The following is a 25,587-nucleotide window of genomic DNA, read 5'->3' on the forward strand; positions in this document are numbered from 1 at the left end:
CTTAGCACCGAATGTGGACTTGAGGTAGAGACTCGAAATATAGGGTCCTTATATAAAGTCTCGTATCACAAAACTACGTGCCACCAAAGGTACAAAGGGATTAGAGGCGAATACCCAAAACTCCACGAGGTGAGTACTCGAAATATCAAGGCTTGGAGGTGAGTAATCGAGTCTAAGAACTAGGGGTGAGTACCCGGTTCACATAACCACTTAATGGATCCACTTAGGCTTGTAGGAGTCTACCCTAACAAGTAGTCTCCCCCTTTCCTCCGATGTAGGGGTAACATTGGGATTCCATGTAATAGCTCGCATAGTCTTATTATCGGTTAAGGTTCCTATCCCACCTACGTATGATCTCTTATGTATGCTATGATTTTAAATTATGCTTTCAAATGCTTTGGTCAATATGATTTTCTCATTACTTTACTTATCTCATCTTATCATGTGTTTTACTTGACCATTGCATTACATTATTTACGTTGCATTTCACGCCATCATACTAGTACATTCCAACGTACTAATGCATACTTTTTATCTACATTGTCTCATAATGTAGGGGTTGAGGTTGAATATTATACCCATCTACCTGGCTAGTTAAGCTTTCCTATCCAGTAGTGGTTTTGGTGAGTCCTCATTTAACGAGGACTAGTTATCGAGTTAGTTATTGTTTTCAAAGACTTTTGTCTTGTTTCGTATTGAGGGTGAGCTAGGGACATGTCTTAGCCCCCTCCCATATTCATGAGTAGAGGCATCTAGTTGGACAAATATTTTGATTTTATGTTTTCATGTGACGTTCTTAAATTTCTATTCATGGTTTAGACTCTCTTATGATGTTTCCACTTTTGCTTTACCTTTTGTATGCTTATGATATGTACAACAGGCTTGGTTGGAGCCATTCGGAGTTTCAATCGTCCTATTACGACTAGGCCCTAGGTCGGGTTGTGACAGAGTTCAAAATTGTTCCTAGGTCATGGGTTCAAGTCTCATGCTTCTCCTTTTTCGTTAATTTTCCTCTTTTTGTAAATTTTCTTTTTAATTTTTCTTCGTTTTATTTATTAGACACATTTTTTTAATTCTTCTTATATCTATTATTCATTTTTTTTTCAGCGTAACTCTTTTTTCATCTACTAACTTGAATAAACTCTTTTATAAAATGATGAATTATATTAAACTAGAAATTGAAATAGAAATATAATTTCTTTTTATAAAAAAAATAAGGTAAATTAGATGTAATTGAAATAAAGAAACTTAAAAATCGTTAATATCATTTTTAACAATGTGAGTTTAATAGAATTCATGAAATTTCTTTTCTATTTTTTCATTTCTATTTTAGAGAGACGAAAACTAAATGTATTTGATTTATTCGTTATTTGTCTTTTTTCACAAATAATGATTAACCTATTAAATTGAACTATATATGAATTAAAAAAATTGACTATGCCATTTATGTATATTCTGAATATGCATTATAATAATAATAACTCTATTCTTACACACTTTTAGAGAATTTTGATGATTTTCATAGTAATATGTGATTGAATAGATACTAATTTAATATTTTTAAAAAGTGCAAAATAAAGTAAAACAGTACAAAATAAAATTAAAAAGCACAATTTTTTTTAAGAATGATTGATGGAGCAGGGTAAAAGAAGGAGGAAATACTTAGTGCGGTATGATTAAATAAGTTAAATTTAACGGGTTAAGATAAGTATATTTCTTCCCCGTCTTGCTTACTTTTTCATCTTTTAATTTTCACTTACTTTAGGAATTAACTTATATAATAAAGACGATCAACTAAATTTTTTTTTATCAACGTGTCTTTATTTTTAATATTTTTAATTAGTTTGATGTTTATTTTTTTAATCAATGAAATATCTTTGGTTGCTTGCAGTAATACCCAGGAGCTGCTACACGTATGGCGCATTTGTACTTCCACGTGAGCTTCTTCTTTTATATTTTGAACCTGAATAAAAATCCACCCAAAACTTACACTTAGTTCTTTGGAATGAACAAACATCTATGGATTCCATCAAAATTTTGTCTCTCTTGAAATCATCTTCAACATCACTGAAACGAGGCAAACTGTTGCACCAAAAGATTGTTATTTTAGGCTTACATAGCAACATTACCTTATCCAAGAATCTGATTACTTTATACATCTCTTGCCAAGATTTCCATTCCGCTAAACTGGTTTTTCAAAATCTTGAGAACCCTCTTGATATCACTTTGTGGAATGGTCTCATTGCTTTTTATACTAAGAACCAACTGTTCAATGAAGCTCTTCACCTCTTTGACAAGCTGTTGCAATTCCCCTATCTTAAAGCTGATAGTTACACCTTTCCTAGTGTTCTCAAGGCTTGTAGTGGTTTAGGAAAAGTTCAATATGGTCAAATGATACATGCTCATTTGATTAAAACTGGGCTTTTATCAGATGTTGTTGTGACAAGTTCAGTCATTGGGATGTATGCGAAATGTGACTTGTTCGGTTCTGCTATACAGCTGTTTGATGAAATGCCTGAAAGAGACATTGCATGTTGGAATACTGTCATTTCGTGCTACTATCAAAGTGGCCAATTTGACAAAGCCCTTAAATTCTTTGAGAAGATGAAGAAGGATTTGAGATATATGCCTAATTCGGTTACCTACACAGCTGCAATCTCATCATGTGCAAGGCTATTGGATATGGAAAGAGGAGAGACAATTCATCAGGAATTAGTGAATTATAAGTTTCCGTTGGATGGTTTTGTAAGTTCTGCTCTTGTGGACATGTATGGAAAATGTGGCCTCTTAGAGAAGGCTAAAGAGATTTTTGAGAAAATACCTGCCAAGAGTTTGGTTTCTTGGAATTCCATGATTTCTGGGTACAGCTTGAGAGGTGATAGCAAATCATGCATTCAGCTTTTACAAAGGATGAACAAAGAAAACATGAAACCGTCTTCTGTGACTTTAAGCAGCTTATTAATGGCGTGCTCTAACTCTGCTCAACTGCAGCATGGGAAGTTTCTTCATGCATATATAATTCGAAATAACATACTATCTGATGTCTTTCTTAATGCTTCACTTGTTGACTTATATTTAAAATGTGGCAGAGTTGAGACTGCCCAAAACATCTTCAGTAAGATCGCAAAAAACAATGTGGAAGCATGGAACATAATGATCTCTGGATATGTGTCAGCGGGCTACTACTTGGAAGCTCTTGCCATCTATAATGACATGAAGTTGGCACGGATAAAGCCTGATGCAATCACTTTGACTAGTGCCTTGGTATCTTGTTCACAGTTGGCATCCTTAGAACAGGGAAAGGAGATCCACAAGTGTATCATTGATAATAAGTTGGAATCCAATGAAATTGTTATGGGATCGCTGCTTGATATGTATGCTAAATGTGGTGCAGTAAGTGAAGCTTTTGAGGTCTTTGATGAGTTGCCTGAGAGAGATCTTGTATCATGGACTACAATGATTGCAGCATATGGATCTCACGGCCAAGCTTTTGAAGCGCTAAAACTCTTTAATGAAATGTTGCATTCTAATGTAAAACCCGATAGAGTTGCATTCCTTGCAGTAATTTCTGCATGTGCTCATGCAGGATTAGTGGATGAAGGTTACCACTATTTTAATTTAATGGTAAGTGTCTGTGGCATTCAACAGTCAGCTGAGGAGTACTCATGTCTAATTGACCTTCTTGGACGTGCTGGAAGATTGAGTGAAGCCTATGCAATTCTGCAGAGCAACCCTAACATCAGGGAAGATGTTGAGTTGTTAAGCGCATTAGTTTCTGCATGCCATTTACATGGGGAGTTAGAGATTGGAGAAGAAATTGCAAAGACGCTTACTCAAAAGGATGAAGATGATCCATCCACTTACATTGTTTTGGCAAAATTATATGCTTCACAGAACAAATGGAATGAGGTACGCAAGATGAGACTGAAGATGAAAGAGCTGGGGTTGAGAAAGAAACCTGGATGTAGTTGGATTGAAGTAGACAAGAGGATTCAAACATTCCTGGCAGATGATAAATCATTCCCGCTAGTAGACAATGTTTATCAATGTCTATCTTTAATAAATAGTGACATGGAAACCTATGAATGCTTAAGCATTGATAGCAAGGGAGATGAATACTACTCAAGGCCAAGTACTTGTCCAAATGAATCTCCTTGCTCATAGACAAAACTTTGTTTTTCCATAAAGACAATCATAATACTGCCTCTCACTGACAGCTGATCAGGGAGGCGTTGTTTGGTCTCTTTTGGACCTTCACCTCTTAGTGGATAAGAGCAAGATCCTTCACATTCAAATTGACAGTTGTGAAATATTTGTGGTAAGACTTTTTTTTATAGCTTTGTTTATATGTAACAGTAAGAATACTAAGTGTTAATATTGTTACCATCCTATAATTGCATTGGCTGGACTCGTGAGAGACATCACTTTCACACGAGTTGGACAAGTTTTGTCTACCTTTCCTACTTCGTATGTTAGCCTTGTGGCAAAAAAGACGGAATTAACACAATTTGATTTAGCTCATGAAGAGTCTGCATGTCTTGAGAAATTTTGATAATCGGAAAGGATAAGAAAAGTGCCTGGGCTAGGGTCGTATTTTATATATCTTCAACAGAAATGTTGAATTTTGCTAAGAAGTGAAAACTAGTCGTCTTAGTAAGTTGACAGCATTATGTGCTATATGTTTGACATTCTTTATCTCAGGTAGAATGTCGTGTTCTCAAGGTTCATCCCTAAGAGGTAAGTTTTGAATGATGCTATTAACAGCTAGATAATGCGTCAGCGCTTCAATTTGGAGGCTCTTGATGACTATACTGCCATGAAGGTGGCAGGGGTAAAGCAATGCTCAAGTGTCTTGACATCTCATTCACAGTTGGCACCTAAGAACTGTGCGAGGAGATCCACAAGCGTATATGGACATTAGATTGTTATAAAATAAAATTGATCCTTACTACCAGATTCCAAGCAAAGAAAGGTAAGACAAAGAGATCCTGTCTCCTTACTTATTTGCCTTGGCTATGGAATATTTAAATAGATCATTGAAGCAATTAGGCATGTAGCTGTCACGATCCAAAATCTCAGGTCATGATGACATCTAGTACATTCCATCAGTAGGTAAGTCGAACTTAGTGCCCGGAGTCAGAGACAACGGGCTATCACACAGAAGCGAAAAAGGCGGAAGATAATAACAATAATTAAATGCACGAGAAAGGGAGAGAATCAACTAAATACATAAAATACACCTCAATATCTGGTATCAGTCGGTATTTGAGCAACTATTTAAAAATAGGAGTACAATAACAATATAATACACAACTGTCTCCGAAATAAAATGAAGACTAGCTCCAGCCGAAACGGAGGAGAATGGCTACTTTGAACGGCAGGAGTTCACCCCAAATCTTCGAATTCAAAAGCCTCTCCGCATGAGGCACAATCAAGGGTGAGAACTCGTACTAAGATCTATAGGATGCAAAAATATAGTAAGAGTACCAAATAAATGGTACTCAATAGGCATATGCCGACTGAACTCCAAAGATAATATAAGCATAAACAATAGGTAAGAAAGAAGCATATATCACTAGTAACTAAAACAATAACAAGGAATTCGTAGTAAGAAACAAAGTGATTCAAGGAAAGGCGAGTAAAGGAAATCGATAAATGAATCAAGGGACGTACCTGGAGTCGCTTGCCAGAAACCCATTTGATCTTGGGTGCATTTATGCGCCCAATGGCCAAAATAACTCATGTTCATAATAGAGTTTGAGAATGAATTTCTATAGTTTAGCTCATTTTTAGATTATTTGTATGTGATTATAGCTAACCAATATGATTAGACACTTTCAGGGCTTAATGAAGAAAAATAGACCTTTAAAAGATTCTCGAAATAAAAGTAGAGCTTGAAGATGAAGTTGGGAACAAAAGTGAAGAAAATACACTGTGAGGGAGTGCCTCCGCATTGCACACTTAGCTTCAGGAAATTAATTTTTGGACCTAGATAGAATGTGGTGAAATAGAGGAGTACGAACCAGGTCCGCGTCGCGGATCTGGCTGATGATAGAAGGATATTTGCTAGATACGAAAAATGCAAAATTATATAGTCGAGAAACATGTCCGCGTCGCGAACTTCAGTGCAGTTATTGGAACTTCACAGTTTTCGAGGCTATAAATAGCACACTTATATTTTTTTATTCAAGCATTCAGTTTTTATTTTGAGGTTTTGGCGAAGGAAGACGAAGGGAGAACTTCTCTAGGGTTATATTTCTTCTTCTCTTTCATTTAAAATTAAGTTTTTATGCCATTAATTGTTTCTTTGATTTTGTTCCAAATTATGAGTGGCTAAAATCCCTTTTTCTAGGGTTGTAGCCACAATATGAAGGTTTTAATATAATTTGTTTTGGTTAAAAATGGTGTCTTTCATATGATTACTCATATATTCTCATTTATACTATTTTAATGCTTGATCAATATTAGAATAAATTAGTTGTCTATCCGAAACTCAAGAGACGGACATTAGATAGAACACTAGAATATAGGGAGCATCTTTTTTTTAGAATTGCCTAGGATAATTTGTGTATAGAATGTCCGTGACATATACCTTTACACCGTGCTTGGTTACTAGAAAGGATGATAGGATTAAGGAATCTTTGTTGGTTCATGGTTATACCCGCTCAACGATGTAGTTAGGGTATCAACAAAGGTAGGCAATTAGAGGTCGAGAGACTATGATTGTAAGATCAATCCTGTAAATCAGTAATTGAAAGACCCATTAGATGCCAAAGTAAAGTATGTTAGACTTGAAATCTTTAAGTGCTACAACCCTGAAATTCTTTATTAATTTGATTAAACCTCATTAAAATTTTGAAGTCATTTATTTATAGTGTTTTTAATAGACTAGCTTTAGGCATAAATAAACTCAATCATTTCGTAACACACATGAATAGTCTAGTTCATTGAGAAGTAACCAAAAGCTTGATTAGAGTCCTTTGAGTTCGACAATCTGGTTCTGAATAGAGCCACTATATTATTTGTGAGACCGCGTGCACTTGCGTGTGCTTTGATAGCAACAAGTTTTTGACGCGGTTGTCGGGGACTTTAAATTTGGCAAGTGTTTATTTTCAAAGTTTCTAGTTATTTGTATTAGTGTTACCAACTTGATCTTAGCTGTGTTTTTTGTAGGTATCTTTAAAAAGGCACACTGGAAAAAAGTGGGAACATTATAGAGCCGCTAGCTGAGCCTGAGAGATTCTTACATCAACAAAGGAGAAGAGAGGCCACTCTATATTAGGTACGATAAATCAATCTGGAGAATAATCACGAAGTGCCTATAGAGGTTCCTGCAAATATGGAAGCTAGAACAGTACATGATGTAGCAGTCCCACTCACAACGAATGTCACTTATAGCATTCAAAAACTGCCATCTGGAGGTACATTTGAATTGAAGCAGAATATGGTGCAACTGTTGCACACTAATGGGCAGTGTATTGGTTTGCCTCATGAAGATCCCCAAGTACACATACAAAACTTCTTGGAGATCAGTGATACTTACAAGCCAGCTGGGTTATCTCCTGATTATGTGAGGCTGAAATTGTTTTCCTTTTCTTTGTTGTGGGAAGATAGAAAGTGGTTGAAGTCAGAACTACCTAACTCCATTACTTAGTAGAATGATTTGGCTCACAAGTTTCTAATCAAGTTATTTCCTTCGAGGAAGACAACAAAGTTAAGAGCTGAAATCTTGAGCTTTAGACAGAAATCTAGAGAGAATTTGTACCAAGCCTAGGACATGTTTAAATCTTTACTCATTAGTTGTCCTCACCATCATCAAGCTAACGAGGCGTTGGTCCATAACTTCATTGAAGAGTTGGACCCAACACCAAAATTCTTCTTGACTCTGCTGCAGGTGGACATACATTGAATAAAGCATATGATGAGCTCTATACATTGCTTAACCATATATCTCAGGGAAATACTGAGTGAAACAGAGGAAACTCTAGGCCTATCGTCCAAAAATAGGTAGGTATGCTTGAAGTTGATGTTATGACCGCCTTAACAACACAAATTGTAGTAATGTAAAATAAGATGTCTACACACTTCAATAACTTGGCATTGATGTAGCAACAGGCTCTAGTAAATATGGTTCAACAGCGACAAATGTGGTGCAAAGTGTGTGGCATCTATGAACATATATCAAAGTATTGTGGCGCAAATTCGATATCGGTAAATTTTGTAGGGAACACACAAAGGGGTGGAGGCTAGCAAAATTATGGCCACACTTATAACCCCAATTGGAGGAACCACCAAACTTTTCTTGGAGTGGAAACCAATAAAATCAGTACCAAGGACAAGCTCAATATAGACAGCAAGGAGGAGAACAACATTACAATCAACAAGGCCAGAGTAGACAACAAACAGGCAATTCGGGTAATATGAGTGTGGAACACATGCTTAAGAGACTCATGACTGACCAAGCTAAGCTGGCTGCTGATGTTCGTCAAAGCCAAATCATAACTCAAAATTTAGATAAGCAGGTGGGGCAGTTAGCCAGTGCTCAAAACTCTCGCCCGCAAGGTGGATTATCAGGTAACACTGATCAAAATCCCAAGTAGGTACTTACTAATGTAGTAAGTATCTGAAGTGGACGCCCATTAGCTGATTTGGCTCCACAAAGCAAAGTTAGTGAAGATAAAGGTAAAGAAACAAATGTTGAAGCTGGTGAGCCTAGCTTACCCAGGGCGGAGTAGGAACCAAAGGCAAAACTACCTCCCCTATTCCCATAAAATTTAAAAACAAGAAGGAGGAGGAGTGTTTCGAGAAATTAATCAATATGTTAAAATAAGTACAAATTAAATTTCCTTTAATTGATGTGTGGTAGGGTATCTCAAAATATGTTAAGTATGTCAAAGATATTATAGCCAACAAGAGAAAGCTGGTAGAATTTGAGACGGTAGCACTCACTGAAGAGTGTAGTTCAAGAATTTTGAATAAAGTAAAGCTCCCCACTAAGCAGAAGGATATAGGTAGTTTCACAGTACATATAACCATTGGTAAGTGCAACAATTCGAAAGTCTATGTGATCTAGGTGCAAGTATAAACTTGATGCCTAGATCTATGCTTAAGAAATTAGGCTTGGGAGAACCTAAACCAACTACTATTTTGTTATAATTAACTAATCGTTCTGTAGCCAAATTGGATGGTATTATTGAGGACGTGTTATTCAAGTGGGATCCCTCATCTTTCCTGTTGATTTTGTTGTATTAGATTTTGAGCTTGATCCTGAGGTCCCTTTCATCTTGGGACGTTCGTTCCTAGTAACAGGGGGTGCACTGAATGATGTAGCTACTAGTAGATTAACTATGAGGGCACATGTCAAAGTAGAGTTGTTTGATGTATATCAGGCACTGAAATTGCTCGCAGTTTATGAAGAGTTGTATTCTATAACTGTCATTGATGAGGAAGTGGCATCCCAGTGTATATTATCAAAAGACCCCTGAGAGAGAGTATTGGTGAGTCAAGATATTGAGGGTGATATGGGAGCTAAGGAGCTAGCTAGTGTGCTAGACATTCCAAACGTAAGTATGTGGAAGAAGAATGTGGAACCCCAAGAGAGAGAATTGGTTCTTTCACCTAATTCATCTTTAGAAAAAGATCCTACCTTGGAGTTGAAGCCACTTCCTTCTTATCTCAGGTATGCTTTCTTGGTGTAAATAATACTTTACCTGTAATTCTTTCATCATCTTTGTCTGATGTCCAGGTCACAAAAGCAGTCAAAGTGTTAAAAAGGCACAAAAAGGCAATCGAATGGCAGATGGATGATCTCCATGGTATTAGCCCAGCTTTGTGCATGCATAAAATCTTCATGGAAGAAAGGCATAAGGAAAGAGCACAACCACTGTAGCACCCCCTTTGGGAGGATTCCACTTGCGAAACAAAAGGTAGCTTTTTTAATCGCAAATAGTCAACACCATTGCGGGTCCATAAAATACATAAAACTCGAACCAGTAGTTATTACAAAACTATTATCTTCATTTGTGCAAAATAACAAGCCAACATATAACCGCAGTACATGGATGACTTGAGTTAAAATCATACTCCTAAGTAGCAAAACTAGTTACCCTGTTCAAGTTACAAGCCTATAGTTTGTTTTCACAAGCATTCAAAATTTCATACATAAGTGCCACATGTATCATGTACAAGTCCCCCAAAATATTTACAAAAATTAAATGCATATGCAGATGTGATCTTCACAAGGGCTCCGAAAAGTCTACTCCAAATGTCCATCTTCATACCTCATCCCGCACATTACCTATGATAGAAACAACTATCGCTAAGCATAAAGCTTAGTGGTATAAAAACTTTGGGCTTGGAGCCATTAAATTCTTCAGTTCCCTTGTTCGTCGCAGGTGGCTCAATAAGGTAAAAGAAAGCCCAAGTAAACAAGCATATCAAAGTATCGAATACAAACCTTGAAGAGTTTCAAAATATCAATATCAATATTCGAAGGCTCAAGTATCAAGAAACTTATAATTCAATTCGAAAGAGTTGTCAAATAATCAATTTCGCCCAATAGGTACGTCATGCCTTCACACTAAGCACAATAAATATCAAGACGGACCGAAGCCCCAAAATCAAGAAGGACCGAAGCCCATATCAAGAAGGGTCGTCACCCAATATCAAGAGAATCAAGAACCACATTGAAAGTGGCTTTCCACTCGTACTCGAGAAAGGGTGAAACTCCATCGTCAAGACAAAATGTAAATCCAAAGTCAAGATGGGCAAGATCCAAATCGAGAGGCATGCCAATATTGATGACAAGTCACCGTAACAAGAAGGATAAAGTCCCATCAAGAATGCAAAATGATCAAGGAATTCGTACAAGTGGGCGGTTTAGCAAAAGTTTTGTAATACTTGAGATAATAGTCATACCATAATACAAGACAAGGAGTAATGAAACAACCCATCAAAATACTTCAAATTTCAGAAAAATAAAATATTTCAAGTTCAAGTTTATACACGAACCTTGCATTTTAGCATATAATAGGTTCTACCAAAACTCGAGGAGCTCAATTCCTCTCCTCCATAGATCAACCAAAATCCACTTCATCAAACAGCTTCTCTTAGCTTGTATAAGCACATATACACCTTACATACACAATCAAATATCTACTTAAGTTTAAGAGTCTCATCCTATCGAAACTAAACATGAAATTAGTAAAAATCAGCCCAACCTATTCAAACCAGAATTCTAGACAGCCTACTGTCTTATATTGTTGCTCGGTTTCGAAGGGGTAAATGGGGGAAATAGGCTTTGTGGCCTCAATGAAAGTTATAAACATGTGTCTTAGGGTCGCATAAATTTTTGAATCACCTCTACAACAATTATGTACAAAAAGATAGGCCCAAAATAACAACAACTATCTATGTAGGATTTTCAAAACAAAATCTGGGTAGCACCTCCCCTATACTTCATCACCCTTTTTCGAGCATCTAAAGGAAAAACTAGGTTTTTGATCCTAAATGAAAGTTATATACCTATGAAATATATTTCCAAAACATTTGGAATCACTTGAAACGAATATTTACACACGTAGTTATACTAATTTTACTAACGCCAGTCGTATCCAAAAATGGGTTTGCTACCAAGAACAAGAACCTCCTCGCTGCCCCAACTATAAATTTTATGTTGTTAAACACAACTACTTAACTGAAGAATACCTTTGAAAATTAATTTACAGAATGAAATCAAAGGACTTACCTTGGTTCAAGCCAAATCCGTGGCTGCCTCTCTCTTTTCTCTAAGTTTTTCCTCTTAAATTTCTAAGTGTAAGACTAAAAAATGACTTCTTAGTCATCTTAACATGTATATATGTACTCCCTTAAAGTTTTACATATGGCATCCCTTAGGGGCCACCTCATCCATGCGCCTAATCCAAAGCTGCCACATGGTAGTGTGGGGTCCACCCTAAGTAGGTGCATCACCTACTTGTTTCAAGTAGGTGCTACACCTCTTTTCCCTCTTCCATGGGTTCGTAATCTCATCTTACCTTAGGAATCCATGTAATCCTTGCTAGCTAAGCTCGATGTGTACTCAAGTAGCTTTGTTATGTAAGACATCCCAATTAATAGCTTACATAGAACTTCATAGATAACGTGGATCATCTGTCAATCCTTTAGAAAAAACATAAAAAGAAAATTGGGGTGTTACAACCATAATGCAGGTTAAACCCTGTCATGAAAGAAAGTGAAAAAAGAGATAATTAAATAGCTAGATGCAAGTATTATATACCTAATCTCAGACAGTAAGTGGGTAAGCCCAGTCTAGTATGTTCCATAGAAAGGGGGAATGACTATGGTGACTAATGAAGAAATAAGTTAATCCCCATCAAAAGAGTAACTGAATGGAGCATATGCATGGACTATAGAAGGTTGAATGATGCTACGCGAAAAGATCACCACCCAGTGCCATTCATTGATTAAATGCTAGATAGATTGGCTGGACAAGAGTATTATTGCTTCCTAGATGGGTACTCAGGTTATACCACCGGAGGATTAGGAGCAAATCACTTTTACATGCCCTTATGGGACATATGCATTTAAGCGTATGCCATTTGGGCTATGCAATGCTCCTGCCACCTTCTAGAGATGCATTATGACTATCTTTCATGATATGGTGAAAGATTTTGTAGAAATATTTATGGATGACTTCTCAGTCTTTGGGGAGCCTTTTGATCTTTATTTGAAGAATCTAGATAAGGTGCTGGAAAGATACGAGGAAACAAATCAAGTTTTGATTTAGGAGAAGTGCCATTTTTTGTAAAAGAGGTGATTGTGTTAGGTCATAAAGTATCCAAAGAGGGACTAGAGGTAGATAAAACCAAAATAGAAGTTATCGAGAAGCTACCACCTCCAATCTCAGTCAAGGGTGTTCGTAATTTCCTAGGGCACACGGGGTTCTATCGTCGGTTCATAATTTTTTTCCCGAAGATTGTCACATCCATATGCAGCTTGATGGAGAAAGAGGTAAAATTTGTGTACGATGATAAGTGTTTGCCGACATTTTAGCTCTTAAAGACAAGGCTAACTAAAGCCCAAATCCTGATAGCTCCTGTATGGGAGTTACCCTTTGAGCTAATGTGTGATGCTAGCGATATAGCAGTGGGAGCTATTCTAGGACAAAAGAGGGAAAAGATCTTTCACTCTATCTACTATGCCAGTAAGACTCTTGAATCAGTTCAGGAAAATTACAAAGTCATAGAGAAGGAGATGCTTGCATTGGTCTATGCATTTGACAAATTTCTCTCTTATCTGGTAGGTACAAAAGTTATTATTTTTACTGACCATAAAACTCTTAGGTATTTGTTCAACAAAAAAGGATGCCAAGCCCATGTTAATCAGATGGATCCTGCTGTTATAAGAATTTGATATAGAGATCAATGACAGAAAATGATGTGAAAATCAAATAGCAAATCATCTATCTAGATTAGAGGATTCATCACATGTAAGTGAATAGATGTTGATAAAAGAATAATTCTAAAATGAGCAGTTGTTAGCATTGGAAGTCACTAAAATGCCCTGGTGTGCTGATATTGTAAATTACATAGTGAGTGGAGTGTCCCCCCCAGATGCAACCTCCCAGCAAAAGAAGAGGTTGATGTACGAGGCAAAGTTCTATGTATGGTATGAACCTTATTTGTTCAAACAAGGCATTGATTGAATGACTAGGAGATATGTGCCTAAATCAGAAGTACGCCAAGTTCTACAGAGTTGCCATTCTTCTGCTTACGGAAGACATCATGGAGGAGAGCGCACGGCTCACAAGGTACTACAATCTAATTTCTTTTGGCCTACTTTATTTAAATATGTTGCAAGTTTTGTCAAAAATTGTGACTAATGCCAAAGGATGGGAACAATATGGAGAAGACATAAAATGTTGTGAAGCAACATCTTGAAGGTAGAAATCTTTGATGTGTGGGGAATGGACTTCATGGGTCCCTTTCCACCCTCATATAGAAATCAGTACATATTGATGGCAGTAGACTATGTTTCTAAATGGGTTGAAGCAATCGCCTTTGCCGACCAATGATTCAAAAGTGGTAAGTCGCTTTCTTAAGAAGCACATCTTCAAAAGGTTTGGCACTCCAAAGGCCTTCATCAGTGATAGAGGTAAGTATTTTATTAAACAAATGATAAAGAATTTGTTAGCTAAGTTTGGTGTCAGGCATAAGGTGGCCACAGCATATCAGCCCAGACTAGTAGGCAGTGTTTAATCGTGAGGTGAAGAAAATCCTCCAGAAGACCTTGAGTGCTACTAGGAAAGACTGGTCCATCAAGCTAGACGAAGCATTCTGGTCCTACCAGAGTGCGTACAAGACATCCATTGGTACTTCACCATACTATGTGGTGTTTGGAAAAGCATGTCACCTTCTAGAGGAGCTAAAGCACCAAGCTTACGAGGCTATTAAAAAGCTTAACTTAGACCCAGAGTTGGCAGGTAGGAGGCACATAGATCAGCTTCATGAACTGGAAGAATTTAGGCTCCACGCCTATAAGAATGCTAAACTATACAAGGAGAATATAAAGAGATGGCATGATAAGCACATTGTCTCTCTCACGTTCGAGCCAGGGCATAAGGTATTACTCTTTAAATCTCATTTTCATCTCTTTCAAGGTAAGCTCAGATCTAAATAGAGTGGGTCCTTTAAGGTGATGTGAATATCGTCACATGGAGCCGTGGAATTATAGGATCGCACCAAATCAACCACGTTTGTGGTGAACAACCAACGAGTTAAGCACTATTGTGGAAAATATGTGGATCATGAGGAGGAAGAGATTGAACTCAAAAATGAGTAGAGCCAGAGCTCAGTTATGCCATGACAATAATCAGGCGCTATGCGGGAGGAAACTCGTGAGGTGGTGTAGAAGTTGACATTTCAATGTTGTAGTTAATATTTTAAAGATTGTTTAACTTTCATTTTGTTTTATTTTGTAATTAGGTTAGTATAATTTATACATAAAAATAATAATAAAAAATATGTGGACGATCGGTAAACAGAAGGGTCCGCGATAGGTCCGCATCGAGGACCAGTCCTTCCATGCTTATTGTTGCCCAGGTATGTTTTTGCGAACTTTTAATGAAATTATGGTCTAAGTCAAGTGTAGGTCTTCAACGTGGACCTGGATGATTACTAAGCATTTTTAATTTCCTTAAGTTTAAGCGCACCAACAGGAGGGTACGCGATGTCTCTGCATCGCAGACCTTAAAGCATTATTGAGCAAGTGTTGTCCTTGTGAGGGTGTCACGACCCAACCCTATGGGCCATGACTAGTACCCAAACTGGACACTCATATATACATCTGTCAGCAACTAAACATGATAGGAGACTTATATGGGCAGAACTTCTCCTCAAAACAATCATATATATATATATCAAAATCACTTGTCTCTTGGGGAGTCACAATCATCAAAAGATAACATAGTATGTAAACCAGTAAGGCTGTCATTACATGTAGGAACGTCCCTCTATATATTATATACGGATACGCAAGCCGACAAGGTTACCACTACACATCATATTCTAAATATACATGTATATACGCAAGCCGGCAAGGCTTCCACTATGAATGAGGATGTTCCAAAACATTAGTCATACTAGTACAATTGGATAACATCTATATACAATCCACACATATATGCCTACAGACCTCTAAGAATATCAATAATAACATATGACGGAACAAGGCCCCACCGTACCCCTGGATAAATAAATATATACATCAAAAGGTCGATATCAAACGTCAACGCTCCAAAATAATGGAGCACTTTCAAAATAACTGGATGGAAATCCTAAGCTGGCGGATCCCCAAAATGAGTATCTGTACCTGCGGTCATGAAAAGCAGCCCCCCGAAGAAAGGGGGTCAGTACGACATATGTACTGAGTATATAAAGCATAAAATACCGTAAAGGAGATCAAATTTGAAAGAGGCAATCTGGAGACAAGTATAATACCGATAATCAAGAAATCACTGTACCTGTGCCTTATGAAATAAAATCATGCATCATCATATCATATATCATATCCGGCCCATTATGGACTCGGTGAATTTGTTATATACATGCATATCATATTCAACCCATCATGGGACTCGACGCCATCATCATATCACCATGTCATCATATCATATCATTATATATATATACACCATATCCGGCCCTCTAGTGAGGGACTCTGTGAATAATGCAGTAAAGCTGTGCACGAATACATACCCGGCCCGAGACTCGGTGAAAGATACATTAAGACATGTATGGGTAGAGTAGTGAGTAACCATATTCATTTAAATCATCATTTAAGACTTAATGGAATAATCCAAACAAACCATTATTTGAAAATTAGGATGGTAGTCATTTCAAGTACTCTTTGATTATCGTTAGGCATTATGCCAAACACGAATTATACCGAATTATGTATTGTACCAAAATATAAATTATACCAACTAGGATGGCTGGAATTATACTCATGAGACAAGACATAACAACAATATAAATTCTGGAAACCAGGAATGTTAGCCATCCAAATGTATCTAAGAATAGGAGTTTCTTTGGAATTTAAGTATGCGTCATCCGTTTGTTTCATATGGATCATGCCAAAAGGAATAAAGGTTAGCTTTACATACCTTTACAGTTTACTTGCGCTCAATATGTATATGCTTCTCAATATTATCTCAACCTATATTAAAACGTTAGGCACTACGATTAAGCTATGGAAAGGCATAAAACATACTTTATCGTTAGTAGGTTATTTTTGAAAAAAAAACTGGACAACACCTCCTCTTAACGTCATCACCCTTTTTCGAGTATATAAAAGCAAAACTAGGTTTTAGAGCCTGAATGAAAGTTTTAAATCTATGAAATAGCTTTCCATAACATTTCAATGACTCAAAATGGAGATTTACACAAAGAGTTATGCTAAAATTACTAATAACAGTTCCATCCAAAAATGGGTTTGCAAAACACAAAAATCTGGGCAGCAACTCCCTTATACTACTCACTTTCTCCACTTCCAAATCAGCCATACAATCACCAAGAAACATCAATAATCACACATTCAAATGCCATGTCAAGACAATCCAAGACGATATTCAAAAATTCTCCAAATAACCCACATACAACTACTACATCTTCCAATTATCCTTAATGATCCATAGTCTTAACGTTTTATTGAAACAATCCTAAAATAGCCCAACCAACATATAATGCAACATATAACCTTAATTATCATTAATATTCCAAGCTCAACAAGAACAACAACAACCTATCAAAACAGCCCCTAACCAACAATATAAAGATGCTCAAAAACCTTATGAACACCTACAACAAGCCAAGCAAACCACCTATAATTTTTACACCTTATTTCATACTACTTTTCATCCAATTTTCGTGGCCTATAACAGCAGCCACACACAACCACAACATCATTCATTCATATGCAAGAAAGCCATGTTAATATCATCACAAGTTCTACAACAAATTCAACCTCATCCTTAGCCATTTAATTCCTTCATTCTCATCAAAAAATCCATAACAATAATAATCCAATACTAAGCAAAATTAATTCATACTTTTCTACACCAAGCAACCCCAAACGTCTCCTACCATGCCTCAACATCAACACCCATAATTTTATATATTCATCACTCATTTATTAACTCACACAAGCTTCAATTACCTTTAAGATGAGGGGAAAATGAAAAAGGAGATGAAATCTTACCTTAGGCCTTTATGACACAATTTGCTTGAAAACTTGAGGGCTTGGTCAAAAATATTTTTGCTTCTTTAATGGATCCATCCTTGCTTCCATGACTTTGAATAATCACCATACTTAACCCCTCAATTTCTTCCTCACTCTCTAGCTTGTCCGCCTCTCTCTTTCTCTACACTTCCGTTGCTTCTCTCTATCTTCATTTGTTGAAGATGAGAGTTCTTCCTTCTTGGAGAACTCTCTAGAGTTGGAAAAGAAGTGGCTGCAGCTTTTTGTCAATAAGGGGACCAAATGGCTGCCCAAGAGGCCTAATTGTCCCTTATAAAAACATGGGCCAATAAAAATTGGCCATGTGGCAGTGGAGGATCACTTTTTATTCCACTAATTAACTTAATTCATCTTAATTAATCCCAAATTCCTACTTAATAATCCAACCATGGTTAATTAATTTATAAAATCAACTAATATTTTCTAATTAGAATTAAGAATTAAAGATTTCTACCTCGTGTTTAAAGATGATCCCATCTTTAACTTGAGTCAATTCTCTAGAGACTGACTCAACGTATGAAAATATGGAATATAACAGTCCATTAGCTCGCGAATAGTCCAATGCAAAAAATCATGGAATATAACAATTATCATTCTGTTTATGACATGTTTTTGAACCTACTTATAGTGATAAAGGGCGGTGGAGTGGTCCGGCCACGTGTCCACCACGTGTCAGGCTCTCTAATTGCCGTCAACACCTTTATTCTGTAAAATAGTCATATCTTTTGATTCCGTTATCAAATAAATTACCATGACCTATGGTTAGAAAGATAATCCAATTATCTACAACTTTTACTTTATGAGGTTTTCCAAATCTCCGAATCATGATGACGTTATGGTCTCTCCAAATCAGATCGCCTGAAAACATAACTTAGAAACATCTTTTTGGAGGGCTTACACTTGGATTTGGCCCATGGTTACTTCTTGAGTTATGTTTATCTTCACATATATCATCTATATAACTTATTATATGTCATTTTTATATATATATAAAAAATTCCATCATGTGGGCCCCACCTTAGTTCACAGTTACAAGGGCTATATATCTTTTAACATACCATTCCAATCATATTGTACAAACTCCAAATATTATACTTATGCTATCTTCATACTAATACGGTAGAATTTCATTCTTTATACTCGTAATATTTTCTCCTCCTCGAACTCACATTAAGCCATCAGTAGCCTTAGTAACATGGAATTTTTTGGGGTGTAACATCCTTCCCCCCTTTGGAACATTCGTTCTCGAATGTTGAATAGATTCTAAATTCCCAATATTTTCTCAAGTGTTCTCATAGTTAATTATGCCCTTCACATACCTCCTCCATTTGTCGATTCACTTTAGTTCATTATAACGCATTCCAGGTTCTACAAGTAGAATGAAATTTCATAGGGGATAACATTTTTGTACTCTAATATTCTTGCTTTACTCTATTGTGAAATCCGTATTCTGAAATCATCGGTATCATGTGTTACTTTCTAACTTTCTCTTGAAGGTCTTAACCTATAATTTACTTTTACTTCTTAATCTCGGTTTTTGGGTTGGCTATGAACTAGCGTTAGGGTTTCCTTATGTTATGACTTTACCATCATCCAGTAACCAGTAACCCGCTTGTTCTGATTGTCTTGATTAAATTATTTCATAATTTCTTTTATCTTAACGGGAAATACTTTAGGCATAATATCTTGATTCATTTCTCTATTTTTGACTTATCAGCCCATAAGATATCTTAATGTCGCCACGCTAGTCTTTAGGCAGACCCTATATTTTGTCTTACCTCTTTCAGTTGATATTAGGGCTCATCTAAGGCCTTTTCCCTCATTACTAATTATATCCTTGTAGTTTTATCTCAAACCATCTTATACATATCTTTGATGTATCAGAAATATTTCAATCACATTGTTGTTACTTAATTCTTATTCTTTTTATCAAGTAATCACTTGATCTCACCCTTAGCATACCATATTCTTAGGTTGCATACTATTCTTGTACCATTTGTACAAAGTGCACTCAATCTTAATCATCTTCTTTCCTTCTCATGGCTTATTCAACTCTACATATCTTATTGTACTAACACTCATTTGCTATCTATTTTTCCATATTTGTTTCCCTTTTTTTACTTACCATTCAATTATATCACATTCTAGCATATGAGAGATTTCTTATTCTTCCTCCCTTGCAACTTGTATGCCACAATATCATTAGCCAATAACTCTGCTGTTAATCAAGTATAGCCTTGCTATCCTTTATAATATCTTTAAGTTACTCGTTACTATTCTCTTGTCGTATTCATTCCTTTGTTTTATTGCATCCATCTTTTGATATCATACTATTCAAGAACTTTACCAATAACCCTCAGCACTGTCTGAAATATTATCTTGGTTTCTATCCGTTTATTGCTGGCTTTTAGATCTTACTAACTTGTTCCAGCGTGGAATCTCATTTGAAATTTAAGTGTTCACATTAACGTATTGCAGTGTCAGTTGATTTCACTTTACACTTGTATTTTTCTTATCCTCTCCCCCCCTTTAGGGTGTACCCATATAATTATCTGTTTACATTCTACTCTATGCTCCCATTTCAAATTTTCAAATGCATATGATTCTTTTCCAATACATTTGGTATACTGCACCATATCTATATCTTCCTTTATATAATCTATAACTTAGATTGCCCATGTACGAAACCTTAACACAATTATGAGGTGCTTAGAATTCTCGATATATAGTACAAAATCTAATCTGATGATTGGTACTCGAGTAATATAATTAATGTCGCAATTTATCCAAAGCCATATTCCATTCATTCCAATCAATAATTAGCTAGTGTTTATAATCGTTTCATATTCTCCATTCGGTAGCACTTATATTCTGATGATAAGTGTTCCAAGCTTTTTTATAATATTATCTTTATCCCAACAGATGTGACTTGTTACTCTAATAGGTTCACAAAGCATCAGTTGTTTCACAAATCTACAATCTTTGTCCTTTAAGAATCTCACTATTTTTCCGAGGTGAAGTCATAAATACGCAATACTCCTTTATGCTTCATATGCTTTCACCCTTATTGTGTATCCAACGCTAACTTCTAATCTTACTCAAAATCATATCAAATTTATTTTAATAGTGGTCTTGTCTTATCACATTTTTATCATACTACACCTTTAGTTCGTAGCTATCTATTTCTCTTTTTGTCCTATACTCATACTTAATTAATTGTGTCTATCTTGAGTGCTTCCTTTAGTATTCCTTTCATTTATCCAGTCTATGTCCATCTTTTATTTTATGCACGAAGAATTTCATGCTACCTATATATTTGTCGGAAAACACTACTTTTACATAACCTCTTTCTCATTTTCAAAACATATTTTGTTCATCTCTATTTGTTCTTATCATACCAATCATTTTTGGTATTCATTCTATCTTGTTGTTCACCTTTACCATCGTTACCACTTGACTTTCTATTCTGAACTTTCCCTATAGAACTTTGTAAGTCTTTCTTATTCGTTCTTTATTTGATTTTCCATTTCCCACAAATCACATCATATGCTTTAGTTACTTCCTTGCTAGGCTTTACTCATTTCAATAACAATTCTTATGGTATTCACATTACATTTTGTTCATAATCCATCCTATAACGTAATACTTGTTAACCTTATTGACGATTCTTACTATGTTTTAATTACACTCCCTGGACTAGGAGTACTCAACCCTTCACCCTTTCTGATCAACCTTATCCTTAATAGCTCACAAATTTATGTTTTTCTTCAACAAATTTCATCGCCAATTAGTTGGTTAAAACTTTAAAATGTTACTATGAATCATTCTCCAACCACTACCAAATGAAAACTAGAATCCAACAAGCACCACCGGATTTCTTATTGCTTGATGCACCTGATTTACTTCCAGGCTTATTATTGAATCATGAACGAATTATTTAATTCATAAATTACTTGACGAATGCTTTGTATTCTTCAATTAAAAGTGAAATTTAATTGTTGGATGTTTTTCCTTTCAACATGAGCTTTTTCTAAGGCAATATGTGGTTGGGACGTATTCTGATCCATTCAAATGAATTCTAGATTTTGTTGCTCATATAAGCTTTTTCCGAAATATCATTTCCCAAGTAAGAGTGGCGCCCCTTATGGATGACATGGAAGGTATATCTTAAATCTTTAGTCCAACATAATAAATTTACCCTATCGGTATCAACTTCCAAGATATATCATCCTTTCCTTTTATTTCTTTCTATTTCAGGGAAAATTTAGGCAAAGTTTTCTCTGTATTTCTTACTATCCCAAAACCTGCACGCACAAAGTACCAATAATGCCTCACAGGGACAACATATATATATTCTTATCATATTATATCACAGCCACACAAGGCGCCCAATATCAATAACAATATAAAAATGATAGACTTACATCGTATGTCCAACTCGAACTACACCTATTACACTTTCATGTCTACTTTTCCTTTCAATTTTCAACTTTACATTTCAATCATATTTCAATATTCTTACCTTATCCAACATGCCTCTTTCGCACCATTACTTACCTATATACTGTGTAGCTTCCAATATCATCAGTTGCTTTCTTCAATCAATGTCGTTCTTCAGCTGAAATTAAAGGTTAGAAAAAAGAACTTCATGTCCTATGGCTAGGCTCTATCGCACGATCTTAGATATGAAAGAAAGGCAACATCCTATATGTCCTATAGCCTCCTGTTTATAGATGTGGTGCACAACACATCGATAAACAAGACTCTACTAGACACGGTCTGTAGACACTTCGAGGATGAACTGCTCTGATACATCTTCTGTCATGACCCAACTCTGTGGGACATGACTAGTGCCCGAACTGGACACTTGTATATACACCTCTTAGCAACTAAACATGATAGGAGACTTATATGGGCAGAACTTCACCTCAAAATAGTCATATATATATATCAAACCACCTGTCTCCTGGGGAGTTATAATCATCAAAAGATAACATAGTATGTAAACCAACAAGACTGTCATTACATGTAGGAACGTCCCGCTATATATCATATACAGATACGCAAGCCAACAAGGCTGCCACTACACATCACATTCTAAATATATATGTATATACGCAAGTCGGCAAGGCTACCACTATGAATGGGGACGTTCCAAAATATTAGTCATACTAGTATAGCTGGATAACATCTATATACAACCCACACATATATGCCTATAGACCTGTAAGAATATCAATAACAACATATGATGGGACAAGGCCCCGCCGTACCCCTAGATAGCTGGATAACATCTTTACTTGCAGGCATGAAAAGCAGCCCTCTGAATAAAAGGGGTCAGTATGACATATGTACTGAGTATATACAATATAAAATACCGTAAAGGAGATCAAATTTGAAAGAGGCAATCAGGAGACAAGTATAATACCGATAATTAAGAAATTACTGTACATATGCCTTATGAAATAAAATCATGTATGATCATATCATATATCATATCCGGCCCATTATGGACTCGGTGAATATGTCATATACATGTATATCATATTCAGCCCATCATGGGGCTCGACGCCATCATCATATCACCATCTCATCATATTATATTATCATATGTATATATATACTACACCCGGCCCTGAGGGACTCAATGAATAATACAGTGAAGCTGTGCAAGAATACATACCCAGCCCAGGATTCGGTGAAAGATATATTAAGACATGCATGAGTAGAGTAGTGAGTAACCATATGCATTTAAATCATTATTTAAGACTTAATGGAATAATCCAAACAAACCATTATTTGAAAATCAGGATGGTAGTCATTTCAAGCACTCTTTGATTGTCGTTAGGCATTATGCCAAACATGAATATATCGAAATATGTATTATATCAAAATATAAATTATACCAACTAGGATGGCTGGAATCATACTCATGAGACAAGACATAACAATATAAATTCTGGAAACCAGGAACGTTAGCCATCCGAATGTATCTAAGAATAGGAGTTTCTTTGGAATTTAAGTATGCGTCGTCCGTTTGTTTCATATGGATCCTGCCAAAATGAAGAAAGGTTAGCTTTACATACCTTTAGCGTTTACTTACGCTCAATATGTATATGCTTCTCAATATTGTCTCAACCTATATTAAAATGTTAGGCACTAAGATTAAGCTATGGAAAGGAATAAAACGTACTTTATCGTTAGTAGGTTATTTCTGGAAAAAAAAATTGGACAACACCTCCTCTTAACGTCATCACCCTTTTTCGAGTATATAAAAGCAAAACTAGGTTTTAGAGCCTGAATAAAAGTTTTAGATCTATGAAATAACTTTCCATAACATTTTAATGACTCAAAATGGAGCCTTACGCAAAGAGTTATGCTAAAATTACTAACAACAGTCCCATCCAAAAACGGGTTTGCAAAACACTAAAATCTGGGCAGCAACTCCCTTATACTACTCACTTTCTCCACTTCCAAATCAGCCATACAATCACCAAGAAACATCAATAATCACACATTCAAATGCCATATCAAGACAATCCAAGATGATATTAAAAAATACTACAAATAACCCACATACAACTACTACATCTTCCAATTATCCTTAATGATCCATAGTCTTAATGTTTTATTGAAACAATCCTAAAACAGCCCAACCAACATATAATGCAACATACAACCTTAATTATCATTAATCTTCCAAGCTCAATAAGAACAACAATAACCTATCAAAACAACCCCTAACCAACAACATAAAGATGCTCAAAAACCTTATGAACACCTATAACAAGCCAAGCAAATCACCTACAATATTTATACCTTATTTCATACTACTTTTCATCCAATTTTCGTGGCCTATAACAGCAGCCACACACAACTACAACATCATTCATTCATATGCAAGAAAGCCATGTTAATATCACCACAAGTTCTACAACAAATTCATCCTCATCCTTAACTATTTAATTCCTTCATTCTCATCACAAAATCCATAACAATAATAATCCAATACTAAGCAAAATTAATTCATCCTTTTCTACACCAAGCAGCCTCAAACGTCTCCTATCATGCCTCAACATCAACACCCATAATTTCATACATTCATCACTCATTTATCAACTCACACAAGCTTCAATTACCTTCAAGATGAGGAAAAAATGAAAAAGGAGATGAAATCTTATCTTAGGCTTTTATGACACAATTTGCTTGAAAACTTGAAGGCTTGGTCAAAAACGTTTTGCTTCTCTAATGGATACATCCTTGATTCCATGACCTTGAATAATCACCACACTTAACCCCTCAATTTCTTCCTCACTCTCTAGCTTGTCCACCTCTCTCTTTCTCTACACTTCCATTGCTTCTCTCTATCTTCATTTGTTGAAAATGAGAGTTCTTCATTCTTGGAGAACTCTCTAGAGTTGGAAAAGAAGTGGCTGCAAATTTTTGTCAATAAGGGGACCAAGTGGCTGCCCAAGAGGCCTAATTATCCCTTATAAAAACGTGGGCCAATAGAAATTGGCCATGTGGCAGTGGGGGACCACTTTTTATTCCACTAATTAACTTAATTCATCTTAATTAATCCCAAATTCCTACTTAATAATCCAACTATGGTTAATTAATTCACAATATCAACTAATATCTTCTAATTAGAATTAGAAATTAAAGATTTCTACCTCGTGTCTAAAGATGATCCCGTCTTTAACTTGAGGCAATTCTCTTGAGACTAACTCAACGTATGGAAATACGAAATAGAATAGTCCATTAGCTCACGAATAGTCCAATGCAAAAAAT

General features: G+C 35.9%; 1 protein-coding gene across 1 annotated transcript; it reads left to right on the forward strand.

Annotated features, from left to right (window-relative positions):
• Nucleotides 1–1,952: 1,952 nt before the first annotated feature.
• Nucleotides 1,953–4,490, forward strand: LOC129873443 (pentatricopeptide repeat-containing protein At5g27110). The gene has a single exon (XM_055948542.1). The coding sequence runs from the start codon at nucleotides 2,020–2,022 to the stop codon at nucleotides 4,162–4,164; it is 2,145 nt and encodes a 714-aa protein (XP_055804517.1). The 5' UTR covers nucleotides 1,953–2,019; the 3' UTR covers nucleotides 4,165–4,490.
• The last annotated feature ends 21,097 nt before the right edge of the window (nucleotides 4,491–25,587 follow it).

The sequence above is a fragment of the Solanum dulcamara genome, chromosome 11 (genome assembly GCF_947179165.1).
Source record: "Solanum dulcamara chromosome 11, daSolDulc1.2, whole genome shotgun sequence".
Taxonomy (NCBI): domain Eukaryota; kingdom Viridiplantae; phylum Streptophyta; class Magnoliopsida; order Solanales; family Solanaceae; genus Solanum; species Solanum dulcamara.

Coding starts and splice junctions, on each gene's coding strand:
- LOC129873443 (XM_055948542.1), top strand. CDS start 2,020: ATGGATTCCATCAAAATTTTGTCTCTCTTGAAATCATCTTCAACATCA.